The sequence below is a fragment of the Salarias fasciatus genome, chromosome 13 (genome assembly GCF_902148845.1).
Source record: "Salarias fasciatus chromosome 13, fSalaFa1.1, whole genome shotgun sequence".
NCBI classification, from domain to species: domain Eukaryota; kingdom Metazoa; phylum Chordata; class Actinopteri; order Blenniiformes; family Blenniidae; genus Salarias; species Salarias fasciatus.
This window is the reverse complement of record NC_043757.1, coordinates 1,726,156-1,743,610: the sequence shown is the minus strand read 5'-3', so window position 1 is coordinate 1,743,610 and position 17,455 is coordinate 1,726,156. Positions and strand designations below refer to the sequence as shown.

At 46.4% G+C, this 17,455-nt stretch overlaps 2 protein-coding genes across 2 annotated transcripts; both read right to left on the bottom strand.

Moving 5' to 3' along the window:
* Positions 1 to 755: 755 nt before the first annotated feature.
* Positions 756 to 6,108, bottom strand: mtx2 (metaxin 2). Its single transcript, XM_030106287.1, has 10 exons — positions 5,970 to 6,108; positions 4,676 to 4,723; positions 4,511 to 4,557; positions 4,296 to 4,368; positions 4,128 to 4,204; positions 3,702 to 3,794; positions 3,588 to 3,626; positions 3,296 to 3,421; positions 3,143 to 3,219; positions 756 to 1,787 (listed from the first exon to the last, which is right to left on the bottom strand). Exons 1-10 carry the CDS (start codon positions 6,007 to 6,009, stop codon positions 1,628 to 1,630), a joined length of 780 nt encoding a protein of 259 aa, XP_029962147.1. The 5' UTR covers positions 6,010 to 6,108; the 3' UTR covers positions 756 to 1,627.
* Positions 6,109 to 9,059: 2,951 nt separating this feature from the next.
* LOC115399095 (homeobox protein Hox-D4b-like) lies at positions 9,060 to 12,446 on the bottom strand. The gene is made up of 2 exons (XM_030106286.1): positions 10,645 to 12,446; positions 9,060 to 10,133 (listed from the first exon to the last, which is right to left on the bottom strand). Exons 1-2 carry the CDS (start codon positions 11,168 to 11,170, stop codon positions 9,829 to 9,831), a joined length of 831 nt encoding a protein of 276 aa, XP_029962146.1. The 5' UTR covers positions 11,171 to 12,446; the 3' UTR covers positions 9,060 to 9,828.
* Positions 12,447 to 17,455: the final 5,009 nt, after the last annotated feature.

Below are 17,455 nucleotides of genomic sequence, written 5' to 3'. Positions count from 1 at the left end.
ACCTGGAAGGCGATGGGACTGAGCCGTGAGGGTCTGTCCTCAGACTGACGGAGACGGGTCACACGAGGACGCGGCGTCGGGCTTCAGGTGGTTTATTGTGGTCATGTAGGCACTTTCCATTCACACACAGACAACAATGTGGACAAACTAAATATTTCACATCCTCTGGATCAGTACGATTAACGGAGCTCAGAACGAGATGAAACTGCTTCACATTTCCCGTAAACCCGAAGGAGGGCGAGCGGAGGTTTGACCTGGGAGGAGAGGAGTCCGGCGGCGTTCTGACCGGAGATCAGGCGAAGACGTCCTCACTTCCTGTTCAGAACGTCGCCGCCGTGACTCTTCCCGCCTCCGGAATTCATTTTAGAAGCTTCCATCTTTCCTCCTCTAAGTACGACCCGTGGACACGCCCACTTGGGTTCAGAGGTCACGTCGTCCCCGGCGGGTCGACCTGCTGAAACACCGATCACGACCTTTAAACGAGCTCCGCTGCTCCGCCGAGGAGCCGAGCGGACCAGATGAAAACCGTGAAGTCTTCACAAAAACAAAACTCCTGAAGATGACTCCAGTCTCAACTTAAAGCCAAGTTTAACGACGTAAAATCAGAGAAATGTCCTGAAACTTCCTGCAGCTGTTGCATTCTGGGTGATTTTCCAAACACCGACCTGACAGCCAGGCTCTGAGGCTAGCTTGATAGCAGGGAGCTAGCTGTCATGGCAGCATCACCATCTCTCAGCTCGGATACGGGTTTTGTTCAAAACTCTCTTAAAAAATCAATATTGATTTTTTTTTTTTGTTTGTTTGTAATTTTCTTGGCGTTTTGGTCGGATTGGAACTTCTGGCCGGTTTTTGGCCACGGGCCTTATGTTTGACACCTTTAGTCTACAATATGTCTGTTTTTGTTATCGTGTTTACAATTACAGATTCAGGCTGTCTCCACCAGCAGTGTCAAACATAAGGCCCGTGGACCCAAACCGGCTCACAAGATTGATCAATTCGGCCAAACCGCCAAGATTTTTTTCAAACAGACTTTTTTTGTAAGTTTTGGACACAGCAGTGAGATTTGAGCTGAGATGTCAGTGACGCTGCCATAAAAACTGGCTCCCTGCTATCAAGCTAGCCTCAGAGCCGTTCTGTCAGGGGGAGTTTGGAAAATCTCCCAGGATGCAACAGCTGCAGGAGAAATTTCAGAACATTTCTCTGATTTCACATCATTAAAATTGGTTTTAAGTTGAGACTGGAGTCATTTTCTTAAATATTTTGTTTTTCTTGTATTTTTATCACTTATACTTCGCAACAAAGAAAACCTTTGAAATTAATCGTAAAGGTTGATGTGGCTCCGTTTCAGCGGTCCGACCCTCTCAAGAGGAAATCAAATACCCTCAAAAACAATCTTCTGCATTTAAACATGGAATTAGTGTCGAGCTCCGATATTCTGCCGTCGTCGGCGTGATTCCTTCAGTCTCGTCGCTCCGAAAGGCTCCATCATGCAATCAGACAGGAGGAAGAGAAGCCGGCGGCGTTCAGCTCTTCACCGCTACGATGAGGGGAATGAGAGAGAGAGAGAGAGAGGAGAATGTACGGGGCGAGGGAACGCGGGGGGAACGCCGCCGCCGCCGCCGCCGCCTCACGAGCTCCTGTCCTCGAAGTAGGTCTGCTCGATGCGCCGGCAGAAGGACAGCAGGTTGCTGAAGCTCTTGATCCGCTCGGCCAGCTCGCTGCTGGTCAGCCGCGTGGTCAGGATGGTGAACAGGTGTCCGAACACCAGCGCGTCCAGCTCCGTGGGCCTGGCAGGAACACACAGCAGGAGGGCGCCAGTAAACACCAGGCTGGCATCACGTCCAGCAGCCCCGGTCCTCAGCGGGACGTCTGGACGATGTGTCCACACTCTCCTCAATTCCAAACAGCTTCTATCAGTTTATAGATCAGTTTTCAGAGTCACAGCATTTCTCACCTGCTGCAGCCTCTGACTGAACAGAGCTGCCGGTAGCTAGCTTGATAGCAGGTAGCTAGCTTGATAGCAGGTTGTCGGTTTGATAGCCGGTAGCTAGTTTGGTAGCTAGCTCTCATATCTCAGCTCGGTTCTCACTGTTGGGTCAAAAACACTTCTACAAATCTCTTGGTGGTTGGGCCGGATCGGACCCTCTTCCAGGCCAGTTTTGGCCCACAGGCCTTATGTTTGACACCCCTGTTTTAGACTTTCTAGAATTCTTTATTTCTTACACAAATTCATAATTCAAACATGCTTTATATTGTCAGATGTGGTGTATATTTTACGTTATACTGTGTATAAAGTCACATTTCTGAACCTCTTCAGTGCCACAACCCTCCAGCCTCCGAGGGACAAATGAGGGAAAACTTCTTCTAATCTATTTGAAGAGGTCAGGTGATGAATGGTGACGTCCTGATCAGTACACACCGCTGCACACTTACATCCAACCAACGGCTTCTTTTTGATCGTCAGTAATGAGTGAAATAAACCCTTTAGGTTTTAAAGGGCAACTCCGGTTTTTTGACACCTGGACCTTATTTCCAGGTGTGTCGTGCTCATATACTCACTCAGACAAACATGGTGCAGCTCAGAGTCCAGAAGTTATTTAGATCCAACCGATGTAGCCGCACTTAGCGGGGGGGAGCTTCAGCGCGGGACATCATCTCAGCTGAATCGCTCATTTCGGCTGTATTTCTTCATCCATCACCAGTGTTATCATAAAGTCAGCTGGTCTACCGTCTTCAGGTGGGTCAGCTGACAGTTTTCGCTAACTTAGCCAAATGTCCCAATCGGAAGTCAAAGTGCCTCTCTGCTGGGGAGAGGAGCTCCGCGACGTTCCCATCCGAGCTAATTGTGGCTTCTTCTGGAGGACTCCGAGCTGCACCATGTTTCTCTGAGTGAGTACATGAGCATGACACACCTAGAAGTAAGGTCCAGGTGTCAAAAAACCGGCGTTGCCCTTTAAAACAATCATGTCATCATTCAGCTGTAAGTCCGCCGTTGCTCCACCAGGTGGTGCTACAGAGGCGGTGGTGCTGATGAGAGTGACTGTAACCCTAACATGAGGTGGTGTGTGTGTGTGTGTGTGTGTGTGTGTGTGTGTGTGTGTGTGTGTGTGTGTGTGTGTGTGTGTGTGTGACGGAGACGTACTGCTTGTTGAAGAAGTATGGCTGCGTGCCGAGCCGCTGGGACAGAGCCTGGCAGCACTGACTCACGTCCTCGTAGACCTGAAACACACAGCGGGAGGACGTTCAGACTCCGCCCACTCCGCCGGGGACCAGAGGAGCAGGCGGAGAACGGGACCTGCTCCAGGCTCTTGCCCCCCCAGCCGATGGCGTTCATCTTCCGGCGGACCTCCCACTTCTTCTGGTAGGCCAGGATGGAGCCCAGCGGCCAGGAGTACGGGCTGCCGTACCGCGGCCGCGAGATCTGCAGGAGGGACGGTCAGAGCGTCAGGGGGGCGGCGGGGAGCGGCGAGGAGCGGCGGGGAGCATCGAGGAGCGGCGGGCAGCGGCGGGGAGCGGCGGGCAGCAGCGAGGAACAGCAGGGAGCGGCGGGGAGCCGGAAGAGACCCGGAAAGGAAAAAAATACCAACCTCTGCAGCCGTGGCGTCGTCACACCACTGGATGTACAGCTGGAGAGGAGAGGAACCGTCAGAATAGAGTGTGTGTGTGTGTGTGTGTGTGTGTGGGTGTGTGTGTGTGTGTACCTCTGCAGTGAGCAGCATGTTGTTGACCAGCTCCATGTACGCCTTCATCTCGGCTCTCTGAACGTCGTCCAGGCCGTCGCTCAGCGAGTGACCCTGAGAGCACCAGGTCAGAGGTCAGAGGTCAAAACTCCAGCTCATTAACAACCTCAGTATTTTACAAATCACCAATCTTGACGGGAAACAAGTAGAAGAATTATAAAAGACACTAAACTTTCAAATTCACATGAAAAGATGAAGTTTCTGAACATCTTAAACTGTGGAAAAGTGGCCGCTCGTTTTAGAAGCAGGACTCGATGTGAGAAATCATCAGTGGAAACGTTCCTCATGTGGTTTTAACGGTGATCCTTTAACACACATTCCACACTGTGTGTTTGTGTCGTTCTCGTCTCGTCCCGGTGTAAACAATCGATAATCAGTGAGCGTCACCTTGGCCCTGGTGAACTGAACGATCGGTCCCAGCTCTGAAACCACCTGATTTCCGACGTGGATGAAGGGAATTTTACCTGCAGAGAGAAAAAAAAAAAACCCCGGTTCTTCAAAACGAGACGGAACGAGGCTGAAAGGAAACGAGCGGCGCTCGGTTCAGACACTGACCGGACGGAGACATGTACTCCGCGTTGGCTCTGCAGACCACCTGCACCGGGAGGCCGCACATCCGCAGATAGGCCTGCACGCACACACACACACACGCACACACACGCGCACAAAGCATTCCCAGGTTCAGCAACATGAAGCATCTCAGCCTGGAAGAGCGAGATTCCATAAAACCAAAATGACGTGAAGCTGAAAGTAGAGGAAGACTCGGTCACCTGCACGGCGAGAGACGAGGCGCAGTCTGACAGCAGGATCTGATCCTCTGGAGAGAGAGCGAGAGCGAGAGAGAGAGCGAGAGAGAAGTGATTTCAGGGAGAGAGATTCCAGAAAAGTTCAGCATGAACAGAGACGCTCCACGTTCTCCGTTTCTCCTCACTCACCCTTCAGCGGCTGGTACAAGGTCGCGTTTTCAGGCCACGGCTCAGCAGCTGTCGCAGTGCAACACACACACACACACACACACACACACACACACACACACACACACACACACACACACACACACACACACACACACACACACACAAATATTCAGCAGGTCTCTGTGGACTTTGATTTTCTGCCTCGTCAGTGTAAAACTCAGATTTCATTCGCCTCGGTCTCGACTCGCAGGTCGACTTGCTGTCACTCCAGTTACTTTTTTTAATTCACAAAATTACTGAACACGACTACAATGCTGCTTAATGTCACTGAGGACAGAAAAGTCGGCCTACAGCTTATACTGATGATGACTAAATCAGAGAAAGTGTCAAAAAGCAAATTCCCAGCATTGAAAGGTCACAGACAGGATAATCTGAACTGGATGTAAAAAACAAACATACGCAAACACAAAGGTCAACGTGCACAAGGAATATATTTCACCTATAAACAGATCACACATCCATGTTTGCTCATCTTTTAAACCAAAAGCGATATTCCCCACACATATCTCTACTGAAGGCTTCGTTTGACGCCACGTTGACTGGATTATTACAAAATTCTACAACATCACGGGGTTTGATGTGTAAGATGAGACTGAAGATGTCGAATATATAGATTCATTTTGAGTTTAGAAGTTAATCAAACCTAAATCTCAAGCACACAATTGACTCATTTCCACCTTTCTCAGGTGGATGTAACTCCAGATGAGCTTCCATCAACTTATCCACTCTGAAACTCAGAGGGGTTGATTTCTGGGGATCACAACTACCTGTTTATATATTTTTTTTTAAATTAAGATTTTTCACGTAAAGTGGAACGATCTGGTGTTCAACAGAGATCTCGCTTCTTTTTATCTGCTCTCTCCGCAAATACTGAAAATGAGTGGCTCCACGCGGAGGCTGCCATCAGTTTAATCACTGTGAAACCTTCAGCCTTCTGGGCTTCATATTCTGATATTCAGAAGGAAAAAGAGAAAACGTAAATAAATGTGAGGCGGAGAAAGGAGCAGCTGATCAACACGTCGAGGACGCGCAGAATAACAAAACCGTGACTTTCCAACCGAGTTAGTTCAACCTCAAGATGTTAGAAAACACGGAACGTTTATAAAGGCGCCGTTACAGAAAAATACACTGAAATACATTTATACACAAACATGACAGCAAGAGAGGCTCCAGCTGTCTGGGTTAGCTCGGTGGCTAACTAGCAAAACATCTCCTAAAACAAGCAGGTCAAAGTTCAGAAGGAGTGAATTACCCGCCATCTGCGACACAAAGGCCTCCGCTGCCAGAGACATTTCCCCGCGACGAATCTCTAAGAGCTACAAAATAAGAAGGAAGGTTTTTGGTCAATGAGGCTTCATGAAGGTTTAAGGGCATCCACGGGTCCGTCTGCGAAAACGTCCCCCCGGCGGAGGTGTAGCTGACTATGGTTCCGCTTTGTGACGGAGCTCCATTAAAAAAAGAAAAAAGAAAACATTTGACACAATATTCCTGAAAAACGCATTTTAAAACAAAAATATTCTAGACGTGGCGATTTATGGAAGATTTCCGAAAATATAAAGCAAGATATGAATATTGAGACGGCACAAAGACGACTGCGTGCATTTTTTGGAATAGCAAAACTATTACAAGAGGAGCCCAACCTTCAGGCGCTTCTCTTGTTTTGGTTCAATTTTCTTCTCTTAATATAGCAAAATAAATCAAAACGGCAGAAGTTTCCACCGGAAACTTTTTACCGGAAAAGCCACGGTTGTAGTTTGATGATAATAATAATAATAATAATAATAATAATAATAATAATAATAATAATAATAATAATAATAATAATAATAATAATAATAATAATAATGATAATGACAATAATAATAATAATAATAATAATGATAATAATAATAATAATAGGTAGAAGAAGAATTGTAGTATCATTTAGACATAACTGACAGAGCCTTACAACCACATAAAATACATTAAAACAAGGTGTTAAAGAAAGGCAAACAAATTAGAATAAGTGAAATAAAGATAAAGGCAGTTGAATAGTGATCTGTTGTTTGTTAGAAAGAATGAGTTTTCAGTCCTGACTGAGAGGCTCGGCTGGAATGAGCTCCATGTTCTCCTCTTGGCTTTGTTTCAGCTTCAGGTTCATCTGATAGATTTCTGCCAGGCTGCAGCACCGAGGCCCACCAGCAGGGGTCAGCACCGCTTCACTCAGTCTGGCTGCACAGACGCTGTTTCGGAGGAAGCACGCACCAAGCTCGTGCACGCACATTCCCGTTGTCTGAGCATGCTGAAGCATTAAAGATTTACCTTAACAGAACACATTCTGACACTCAGCGTGCACAGATGTGTCGTGCCTTTGTGTCACTTCTGGAAATGCGCGTGCATTCAGGCTGAACGCAGCCGTGCGTTTCTATTGTTCGGTGGTGATTCTCAGACTAGACCGCGCTCATCTGTCATATTGTCGTATTTAGATAAATATGTGGACATTTGTCAGCGCGCGGTGGATCCGCGGCGTGTGATGGATTTCCCGGATCCCTCTCGTGCGCGCCTCGCTGTGCCTTCTCCCGTGCGTAACTGTCTGCACCGGAAGACACCAATTAATGGCTCTCGGCGCTGGTTTCCCCTCACACATCAACACGCACGGTTCTCAGCACTCGGGAGGACTTTACACCGGCTTTACCACCGTTTCCTGGAGGCCTGGAAGAACCACAAGTCCTGCTGGACGCCACGAGACATTCAGTCCTCCTGCCGTCCTCCGGTGGCCTGATTTATGTCGTGCAGATTTGCGTTATGTTTCCGAAACGAGGCGGGTTTTGTGTGTGTGTGTGTGTGTGTGTGTGTGTGTGTGTGTGTGTGTGTGTGTGTGTGTGTGTGTGTGTGTGTGTGTGTGTGTGTGTGTGTGTGTGTGTGTGTTGTGTGTGTGTGTGTGTGTGTGTGTGTGTGTGTGTGTGTGTGTGGTGGCCCGCGCATCACATCAGGAGAGGAGCGGAGACGGTTTGGATTCCTGTAACCTCAGATCGCCTCTGCCGTGCCTGCGCGTTGTGCGTAAATGACGCGTAACAAGGACGTGCTGTATTATACCGTCAGTTTATGCGGCTGTATACACACTGTGTATACACACACACACACACACACACACACACACACACACACACACACACACGCACACACAAACAATATGGAACCTGAAATAACTTTACAGCCTCTTTCCTCTATTGCTGTCATATTTAGAATTCACTGAAAACAAACTTTTAAACTCTAAATGTGTCAAACGACGCGCCAAAGGTTTCTTTATGAAACGTTCAGTGTGCTTGTGTGCGCGCGCGATTTAAACAGGACTCTTGTAAAAAAATACGCATTTTCTTATGAATGATTGATATGGATGAAAATACAAACAAACATCACCTTCAGTAACTGAACGATTTTACTTTTACTTTTTAATTCAATTTGTGTGGGTTTTTTTTCGCGATTTATTTTTATATATTTGTCAACTGATGCACAGAAACTCTCACCGCCGCGCTCCGGAGAGTCCGGTGTGTCTGAGATGCATAAATATTCGACCGAGTGTAAAATCTTCTCCCATCCATGTGTTACAGGCTGAGTTTATCTCAAAGTGTCATGTTTGTGTTTTCTCTTTTCCAAATGACGCGCAAAAGAGAGTTATGAATGTGTGTCTGATGTGGGTGAAAAAAAAATATAGAAACTCTGATACATTGATTAACATTGATACTTTTTTAGATATTCTAGAAATACTTGAAATTAATTTCCCCCAAAGTAAGAACGTGTTTTGTAAACTTCTATCTCAGTTTTTGCGTAAAAGCGCGTTGAGTTTTCAGTGCTCGCCTGTTGTGATGGAAATAAATGAACTCATAGTATTTTTTTGCGTAATTTTAATATTTCCAAGAAATGCATATATCAACATTAATCTCGGATTAATTTCTAACACCGCTCCTCCTTTATAACCGCGTTTCTAATTCAATTCGCAGTTGAAATTCGGCCTTTGGGAGAACAAGCCTCACATTTTAAGGCTCCTCAGTTGAGCCATGACGCACGAGACATTTGTCTTGGCTCGACTCCACCAGCCGGACGAACCTCCTAAATTATCCCAGAGACTTGCAGGGCGCTCGGGAGGAACTGTACTTCTAAAGTCTGCGGTTCTATCATGCGGCTGTCTTTACGCGCGGAAGTTTGGTTCGATACTGGAGGAGTTCGCGGTTCACCTTTTATCAGCATCCTTCAAACCTGCAGAACAAAACACACACACACACACCTTCTTTTTAATTTTGCTCCTCTATTTTATCAAAACATTATGCACATATAAAATTCTTACACGAAGTTTTTTTTCTTTACATACAAAAGAACAAATGCTGATACTACAAAGAATAAAATACGCTTCTAAATAAGACAAATTAAAAATAAGTACTGGCGAAGGCTACGTGTCTCAATAGCATATGAAACTGGAATCAAGGGAGAGCGTGTTTCTCGTGTGCTGAGTCCAACAAAACGCGTCTTTTCCTAAAACCCCGTGACCCTGAGAAAAGTTGGATGTATAGTCAGTGTTGTGCATTAAAAAAACTTTAAACTTGGGCTTATTGTAAATGCTTGTTTTTCGCGCTGAATGCGTCATTATTTAAAACGTGTGCCCAGTATGGCTGCTCTCCTAGCTTTGCTTTTGGACGCGGAGCAGTTTGGTGTTTGTTGTTGGTGAACCCTGTAAAGCGCCAGATAACCTTTTGGTAATGTGCATTTTCATAAATTATGCTATTTTCATGAACTACAATAAAAGAAAGAAAAAACCCTGTATTATGGCTTACCCTGTAAATAATAAAACCCTGTTTTCTCCTCGTCAGACAGAAGGGGGAGTGCGGCTTTTGAATCATGAAACAATTCCCTAATTGCACCGGAGAGAAGTGAGACCATCTGCCGCCTCGACCGTAAATCTCAGACATTCATGGCTGAATGAAATCAGACTGCAGCCTCCGGCCCAGACGCGGAAATAAGAGGAAAGAGGTAAAGGTTAAGATATAAGGCGGGATACATGTGGAGTTTCTGAAGCCTCGTGCTGGATTGTTTCAGTCCTCAGTTCTGGGAGCGTGAAGGTGCAAAACGCGGCTCGGTCAGACGGTTATCGGCGTCTTCACGGCGTCGCTCCCTCCTCCTCCTCCGCTGTTGCTGTCCTTCTTGTTTTTGCTCCTTCCTTTGGTGTTGGGCAGCTTGTTGTCCTTCTTCCAGCGCATGCGCCGGTTCTGGAACCACACCTTCACCTGCCGCTCGGACAGGCAGAGCGCGTGGGCCACCTCCACGCGGCGGCGGCGCGTCAGGTAGCGGCTGAAGTGGAACTCCTTCTCGAGCTCCAGGACCTGCTGGCGCGTGTAGGCCGTGCGCAGCCGCTTCGGCTCCGGTCCCACGTGGTTTGGATTCACTGCGTAAAAAGACGCACAATAAATCACACTGATTTCTGAATCCAAGAACATCAGTCAATAAAATATTCCCCCAAATAACTTTTTGTTTTAAATCATTCGTATCGAATCGGATCTGTAATTTCAGATTGTTTTTTGTTTTTGTTTTTTTTCACGTGGCATTTCTAATTGTTAATCTTAATTTGTGGTTGACTGGGAAGATTGCCAAGAAACGATTTTTTTGCAGCTTTTTGTTCAGTTCTTTCTCTTTCATTCTCTCTCTGTCTCTCTCTCTCACACACACACACACACACACACACACACACACACACACACACACACACACACGCACACACACGCTGTGGCGGGGTAATAAAACTTTATAGGGGTTGTAATTCTCGCTGACTCTCACTGAGATCGTAAATAACTCGACAACAAAAACGCAGCGCACAAATGGCAAAGAAAGAAGGAGAGAGAGGGAGAGAGAGAGAGAGAAAGAAAGAAAGATAAACACGGGGATTTAAATCTTCTCACCGTGCGCGACGTGCACCTTCTTCATCCACGGGTAGACCACGACGGGCGGCTTGTCCTTGCCCTGGCAGGCCGCTCTCCTCTGCACCTGAGCGGGCTTGGCGCAGGTCATCCAGGCCTGGTACTGCAGGTCGGCCTGCGCCGGGAACCGGTCCTTGCCGTGGCCGTCCGCCGCCTCCCGGTAGCCCGGGAAGGACGCGCCTTGGTGCTGCGCGCGCTCGTCCGCATCCTCCCGGCGATGCGCCTGCACAGAGTGTTGATAGCCGGTTTGTTGTGGTGTGTATGGAGGCGGAGGGGGCTGCTGCTGCTGATAGCCCCCTCCATAACTGCCACTGTCCTGGGGGTTGTTGTAATACCCCCCTTGGTCACTAAAATTACTGTAATCTTCTTCACAAGGCGGGAACTGCGGCTCAGCGTATTTACAGCTCACCACGTAGGACTCCATGATTGATTTATAGCGAGGCTGGTAGGAGAATACTAATTTTTCTTTCTCTCCCCTCTCTCTGTCTCTTTTTCCCCCCTCTGGCATCAAGCCATCCTGCGGTTGTCAAATAGACGGACGACCACGCGGGGCACGTGACCCCGCGGCTGGCCAATGGGAGGCGGCACTGGGGCTTGTTTATGTCAGACGTAATGGGATAATTTGGAGGAGAGAGAAAAAAATGTTCATTGGAGGACTAATGAAGATTTGCTGGATGAGAGGGATGGCTGCGATTACCCATCTATCTATCTATCTATCTATCTATCTATCTATCTATCTATCTATCTATCCTCCCCCATTAGATTTATGACTTCTAGCTGACTGACTTTTCCCCCCACAGATGGCCAAAGCTGAAAAATTAATCTCTCCCATATTGAGGGACGGCGGGGCCATATTTGGCCTTGTGGCCGGTCAAAGGACGCGCAACAAAACGCGGCGTCCAATCTAAAAAGAAAGGGATGAAAGGTTCCCAGACAGTGACTAGTAGTTGGCTTTGTTAGTCCGGGGTCAGGCCGAGGTGTCCCGTTCACCACCAACACTCAGCTTTTTCTCTCTCTCTTTATTTTAAAGGAGGGGCCAAAAAGCGCCGTGCGTAAAAAATGATGCTAAAAGCAAGCCGGACTATTGAGGAGAGCTCGACAGGAGGTTAAAAATGAAGTGATGTGATGGATGCAAAATAGAAGAAAAAAAGATGCGCAAATTTGAAGCCCCCACAAGAAGAAGGGGCCACATAATGAAGTTTTTTAAACATCTTTTATCTGCAAAAATGCTAAATCACACAAAGGTTGTAAAAGATCACCTTTGCACCCGGGAGACATCCATAAATCTGTGTTACATCCCGAGGATTTGTCTCCTGGCTGCAGCGGGTCCCTGGGGACGCAGGAGGTCTGGATCTGAGCAGGAGTCCTGCATGTGTCCCATTACTCAGCCGGATCCGCGTTCTGGCTCGGCTCGCGCTGTTAAAGAGGCTCCTGTCGCGCGGAGATCAGGCACCGGTGGACTCACGGACACGTTATATGAGAGCGATCTATCTGACCTAATGAGCCATTTGTTCAAACCGGCCATAATGAATGACTAATGCGCTGGGAAAGTAGATTAAATCCCAATTTATGTGAGTGGAAACGACAATTTGTTAAAGTTGCAAAATGCGTTTAAAATGCGTTTGCATCCCTTTAAAAACCTCACTTTGAGATTTGGTCATTTTACATTTTTTTTTATCTCATTTTTCTGTAAGAACAGCTTCGGTTTTAATCGTCAGGCTGTTATCTGAAGCATAATAACATTGAGAAAAGCAGTGGACCTTCACTACAGCAGAGGGTTTTCAGTGTTCTGACAGGTTTTAATAAAGAGCAGATCTCCTCTGGTGATCTTTGCTGATAATAACTAATGAGATGCAGAGAAATGCGGTAAAGTAGCTCAAGTTTGACTTTATGTGAGGTAAAAAAAAAAAAAAGACACATTTCTTTGTGTTAATAGACAATAATGCAGGCTTGCATTAAGGTTACTGAAAATAAATAGAAGGAATGTTAAAAAATGAGAAGGAGACATAATTAGACATGTTTCATTGGCAGATTTAGCCTGGTGACAACATTTCTTTGATTTTTCTGCAGGAAAAATTCAATCTGAATTACTATTGACTAATATATTAAAATTTCATTAATGTTTTGATCTGATTTTACTCTCATCAGCTGTTTGGATCAATCTTAGACCTAACAGATCTCACTGTAGTTTATTTTACCTCATATAAAAATGTTAATGCAGCATTTTGATTTTATGTGAGTTTTAAACCAAGACAGCCCTGCTTTTCTCCTTCGACGATAAATAAAAGGCAGACAAAGAGATGAAGTGTAACTTTTAGCAACAAGCTGTTTGAACAACGAATGAGCTCTGGAAACAGTTTTAAAGCAGCTTAATTCTAATTTTATGCCAATTAAAAGGCAATTTCAATGTTTTTATGTTGTTCTTTTGGCTGAGTGAATAAAATGTACAAAATGATGAAACGCGTGGAATTTTCAAACTACAAAAAAAAAAACAACAGCCAAAAAAAAGTTACACGTGAGAAACATTGTTTTATTGGATTTGTCCCTTATTTCTCCTGTCAAGTGATACATTTCGGCTAAATTTCCGGCTAAATTACCTGAATCACAGTTAAATGAGCTTATAAAACATCCATCTTCATTTAATAATGATCTTCAACCTTCAATTATTTTTGTTTTCATGATTTCTCAGATTGGAAATAAACCGCATGGCGAAGCCCAGACCGCGACTCTTTTCTTTGTTTTGGTTCAGCAGATATAAAAGTCTAGATTTTCACAAAACCAAACAATTACTGCGGAAAACAACTAGAATCTGTGAAATGTCCTGAAACTTGCAGCTGTTGCATTCTGGGTGTTTTCACAGCATGGCCCTGAGGCTAGCTTGATAGCAGGTAGCTTTCATGGCAGCTTCTCTGTATCAGCTGGGCTCTCAGGCTGTTTACATGTTTCCAGTGAGAACGCCGCTTCTTTTCGTTTCTGTTTCAGAAGAGTTTGCCGTTTCCATGGCAACGTTTTGAAAACAAAATGCTGAAATTCCTGTTGGTCCACTAGTTGGTGCTGTTTGCTTTTGTGATGAAGCCACGCAAGCAACAGCGAACGATACTCTGGAAACATTAACAATGGCAGAACACAGGGACCAGGACCAGGACCAGGACCTGGACCAGGACCAGGACCAGGACCAGGACCAGGACCAGGAACTCAGAGAAGTTGTGCCGTCACGTTTCCATGGAGACGGAGTCGGGGCGTTTGCAGTGTCTCCGTTCATCGGGGCTCTCAGATTTGTCTTCGCTGCTCTTGAGGAATTTGTTCAGACTCAGCGTTCCGTTGGCACTTCCACCGTCTGCTCGGCGGTTCGGCCGGACTGGAGCGTCCCGCAGGCCGGTCTTGGCCCCACGGGCCTCATGTTTGACATCCCCGGTCTATAAAAGATGCCAAAAAGGCAACAGATTACACGGCTGAGCTGGATCAGAAAGCCTTATCAGATCTGCCGCTGTTGTTGTTTTCATTTCTCGATCAGGACTTAATGAGCCGGACCTCGTTCCGCCTCCCGGAAATTAAACCTGAACCTCCATTTCGTCCTTGCTCTCCACCGCCGTGGGGCCTCTGCTGCAGCGGGGAGGGCGTGAAGGCCGGGCGGCGAGGCGCGTCTCCGCTGGCCGGATGGACGGACGGACGGACGGACGGACGGACGGACGGTCAGCCGTCGCCCATAGACTCCCCCAGAACCCAATCTGTGACCGAGGCAGCTCCACACACATTCGGTTCTACAGGGTATCCATGGACCACGCTTCCTGGGTCCCGTTCCCGCGTTCCCACGTTCCACTGGGAGGTGGCGCTGTGGCGAGCTCCACTCATCACAGCACAGTGTGAAAACCTCCTTCTCCTCCATTTCTGCAAAAGCTTCAGAAAGTGGCAGAAACTGATTTCACCGCTGATTTCGGTTCTTTAAAGCGCTTCCCACCAAACTCTGAGGGAACAGATAGAAAATCCACATCCTGTCCAGGAATTCAGCAACAACCACCAAGCAGGAAATCTGCTTCATTCTGAAGGTTTGAGCAGGCGAATCGGTTCTGATCGGAGGAAGAGGCTCCACAGCTGGAAGCGCTCACATCTGGACCCAAAAACTCGATTACAAGGCTCAGGAAGCACTTCTATCGTTTTTACACTCTTTATAACTCCAGAATGTTCAGAAACACAATGAAGGAAAAACAATCCATCAATGAAAACTGGAGTTTTATTGGCTTTCAGTAAAATCCCACCAATTATCAATCAGTTTACTACTTTTAAAACTAATTCATTAAAGCAAATATTCACTTTTATAGAATTTCACTGCAGAAGTAACTAATCATAAAATGACGACTTTACTCTGAGTTTAGGAGCTTTTATGATCACTGAAATGAATTTGAGTAACTTTACTGAAGTTTAATCTGTTTGAGACGGAGTTCGTCCCCAGACCGAATCCATATTCAAACCTTTGGTTTCCATCAAACTAAGAAACATTCTGCGATTTTCAAATGCTTCAATATTATCTGAGAAACATTATTTAAAGTAGATATTGGAAGATACGTGAGAAATTCTCTTTTATACCGGATGTTTTAAATATTTAGAGAATAAATATGAAAAAAAAAGACTTTTCACCTCTGAATGAGAATTACAGCAGAAATGTTACACCACTGGTGAAAAGAAGAGACTCAATCTACACAAACTGAAATAAACTCACACAGCTGATCCAAGTAACTAAGACTTGACTACTACTTTTCACTCTTGAGTACTTTTACCTGTACCTGAGTAGCATTCCTCCAGTTCTCTAAGTTACAGAGTCGAACTTCAGCGGTTAGAAGACGTTTGACAGTAACTTGGATCATTTGGAATCGGTTCCAGAAGAACATTTTTACTTGCTTTTAATTGTTTTACTTGAGTAAAAAGTTCCAGAACCTGGAAAAGTTACATGAAGAGGAATAAATTCCTGAGAGGGAGTAACGCTGGTGGAAGGTGTCTCCCTAGAGGGCCTTTATTCAGGTCCAGACTCAAAGTTTTCTGCCCACCTTGTGACGACTGGAAGCTCACATTCAGTATTTTACACAACAAACAAAAGTAATCGAGTAGTTTCACTTTTCTTTTCCAGGGGTAACTTTAGTTGTAATTGAGTACAGACTGTGAGTGTTTTGGTTGGTTTTGATGTATGTGGCTGCTAACAAGGCCTCTCTCACACACACACACACGCGCACGCACACACACACACAGTGGGGAATTGAAGGGATATTGTTGTACTTTCTTTTTCCACCGCTGATGATAAACTGTTGAAACGTTGCCGACGCACGCGCGCGCTGTTGCGCGTCTGTGTTTCCATCGCCTCGCGCCCCGCGGCGGTTTGCGGCCCTGGCTGCTGAAGAACCGGAGGCTCGTGCAGCTTCTGGGTCCGGAGGCTCGAGACGAGCCGCCAAACTGTGCGCCAAAGCGCGTCGCCGAACGGCGGGAAACCGAAACACAAAAGCGCCTCTGAGCAGCGACCTGCGAACAACCGAGACACAAATCAATCCAAGCTGAGCTGAAGGGCTCGGGAAAGAAAGACTTTGACCTAAAACTTTCATTTTTCACGTCGCTCTCGGTCTAAATGGGCTCCTGGAGTCCAGTCATTAGCGCGCGCGTCCTGAATGGAGACCCACCTCTGAACCTTTTTAACAACAACATCTTTTCAAAGGCCATTCTTCTTCTTCTCTGGGGGAGCCGCGCTGCCGGCGGGTCGCGGGAGGGTCAGGCCCGGCTGACCGCCGCCTCACCGTTCCATTAGTCCTGCGCTGGACAGGGGGGCGCGCAGGGGCTCGAGCTGCTGGAGGTGGGCGGGGTGCGGGGTGCGGGGGGACCACGCAGAGTTCACGCGGCCTGCGGGAGTCGCGAGCCCCTTTGTCTCTCCAGGTTTACAGATGATTGTTGTGTAAAAATCGAGCGCTGCTCGAAGTGCGTGCGTGCGTGGAAAACTCATCCACAGTTTCGCCGATATCCTGATCGATTCCCCATTAAAAGAGGAGCATTGATTAACGGAGCTGATCTCCGACACGTGGATCAATCCCGCATCGCCTTCATGGGACAAATGAATCCAGAAACGTGACGCGTAGCGATGTCGCGCCGTGGTTTTTACGCACAGATGGACGTGCGGCGGAGGCCTTCTGGTTTTTACTGTTCCCGCTCACATTCTTTAAACCTTCAGGATTCACCTGGAAGAACCAAAAAAACCAGTGGCGCGAGGACCCAACCTGGAGACACGGAAGAGGCTTCCTGACTCCGCCTCGAGATCACAACTTCATCCCAAACTCAAACTTTTCAGAAGAAACCACAGAGTTTCAAACCTAAATCATCCATCCTTTAAATGTGCAAAATCCAGGATTTACAGCATGTGAAAGATTTTTTGCAGGTCCAAGTTATTCGTCTTTATCTATTTCATCTTCAGATCATTTGAAATTAAATTTTTGTGAGAATAATAAGAAAGAAAAGTGAATAGAAAGAATTTTCCATTTTCTGATTCGCCTGATGGCACCTTTGTTTCAGTAGTGTGTGTGTGTGTGTGTGTGTGTGTGTGTGTGTGTGTGTGTGTGTGTGTGTGTGTGTGTGTGTGTGTGTGCGTGTGCGTGTCACCTCCGTTTTTATTTGCGATCTAATTGTATAAATTGTGGGAGGAATAAAGTCATTTTAACAATATTTGAAAATCATGTAGTCAAATCTTAGATGCAATCATTAAGTAAAAGACGCGTTCACGTGTCCTTGAAGTGGATGTTTGGAGTCCAGTTTGAGCCACGTG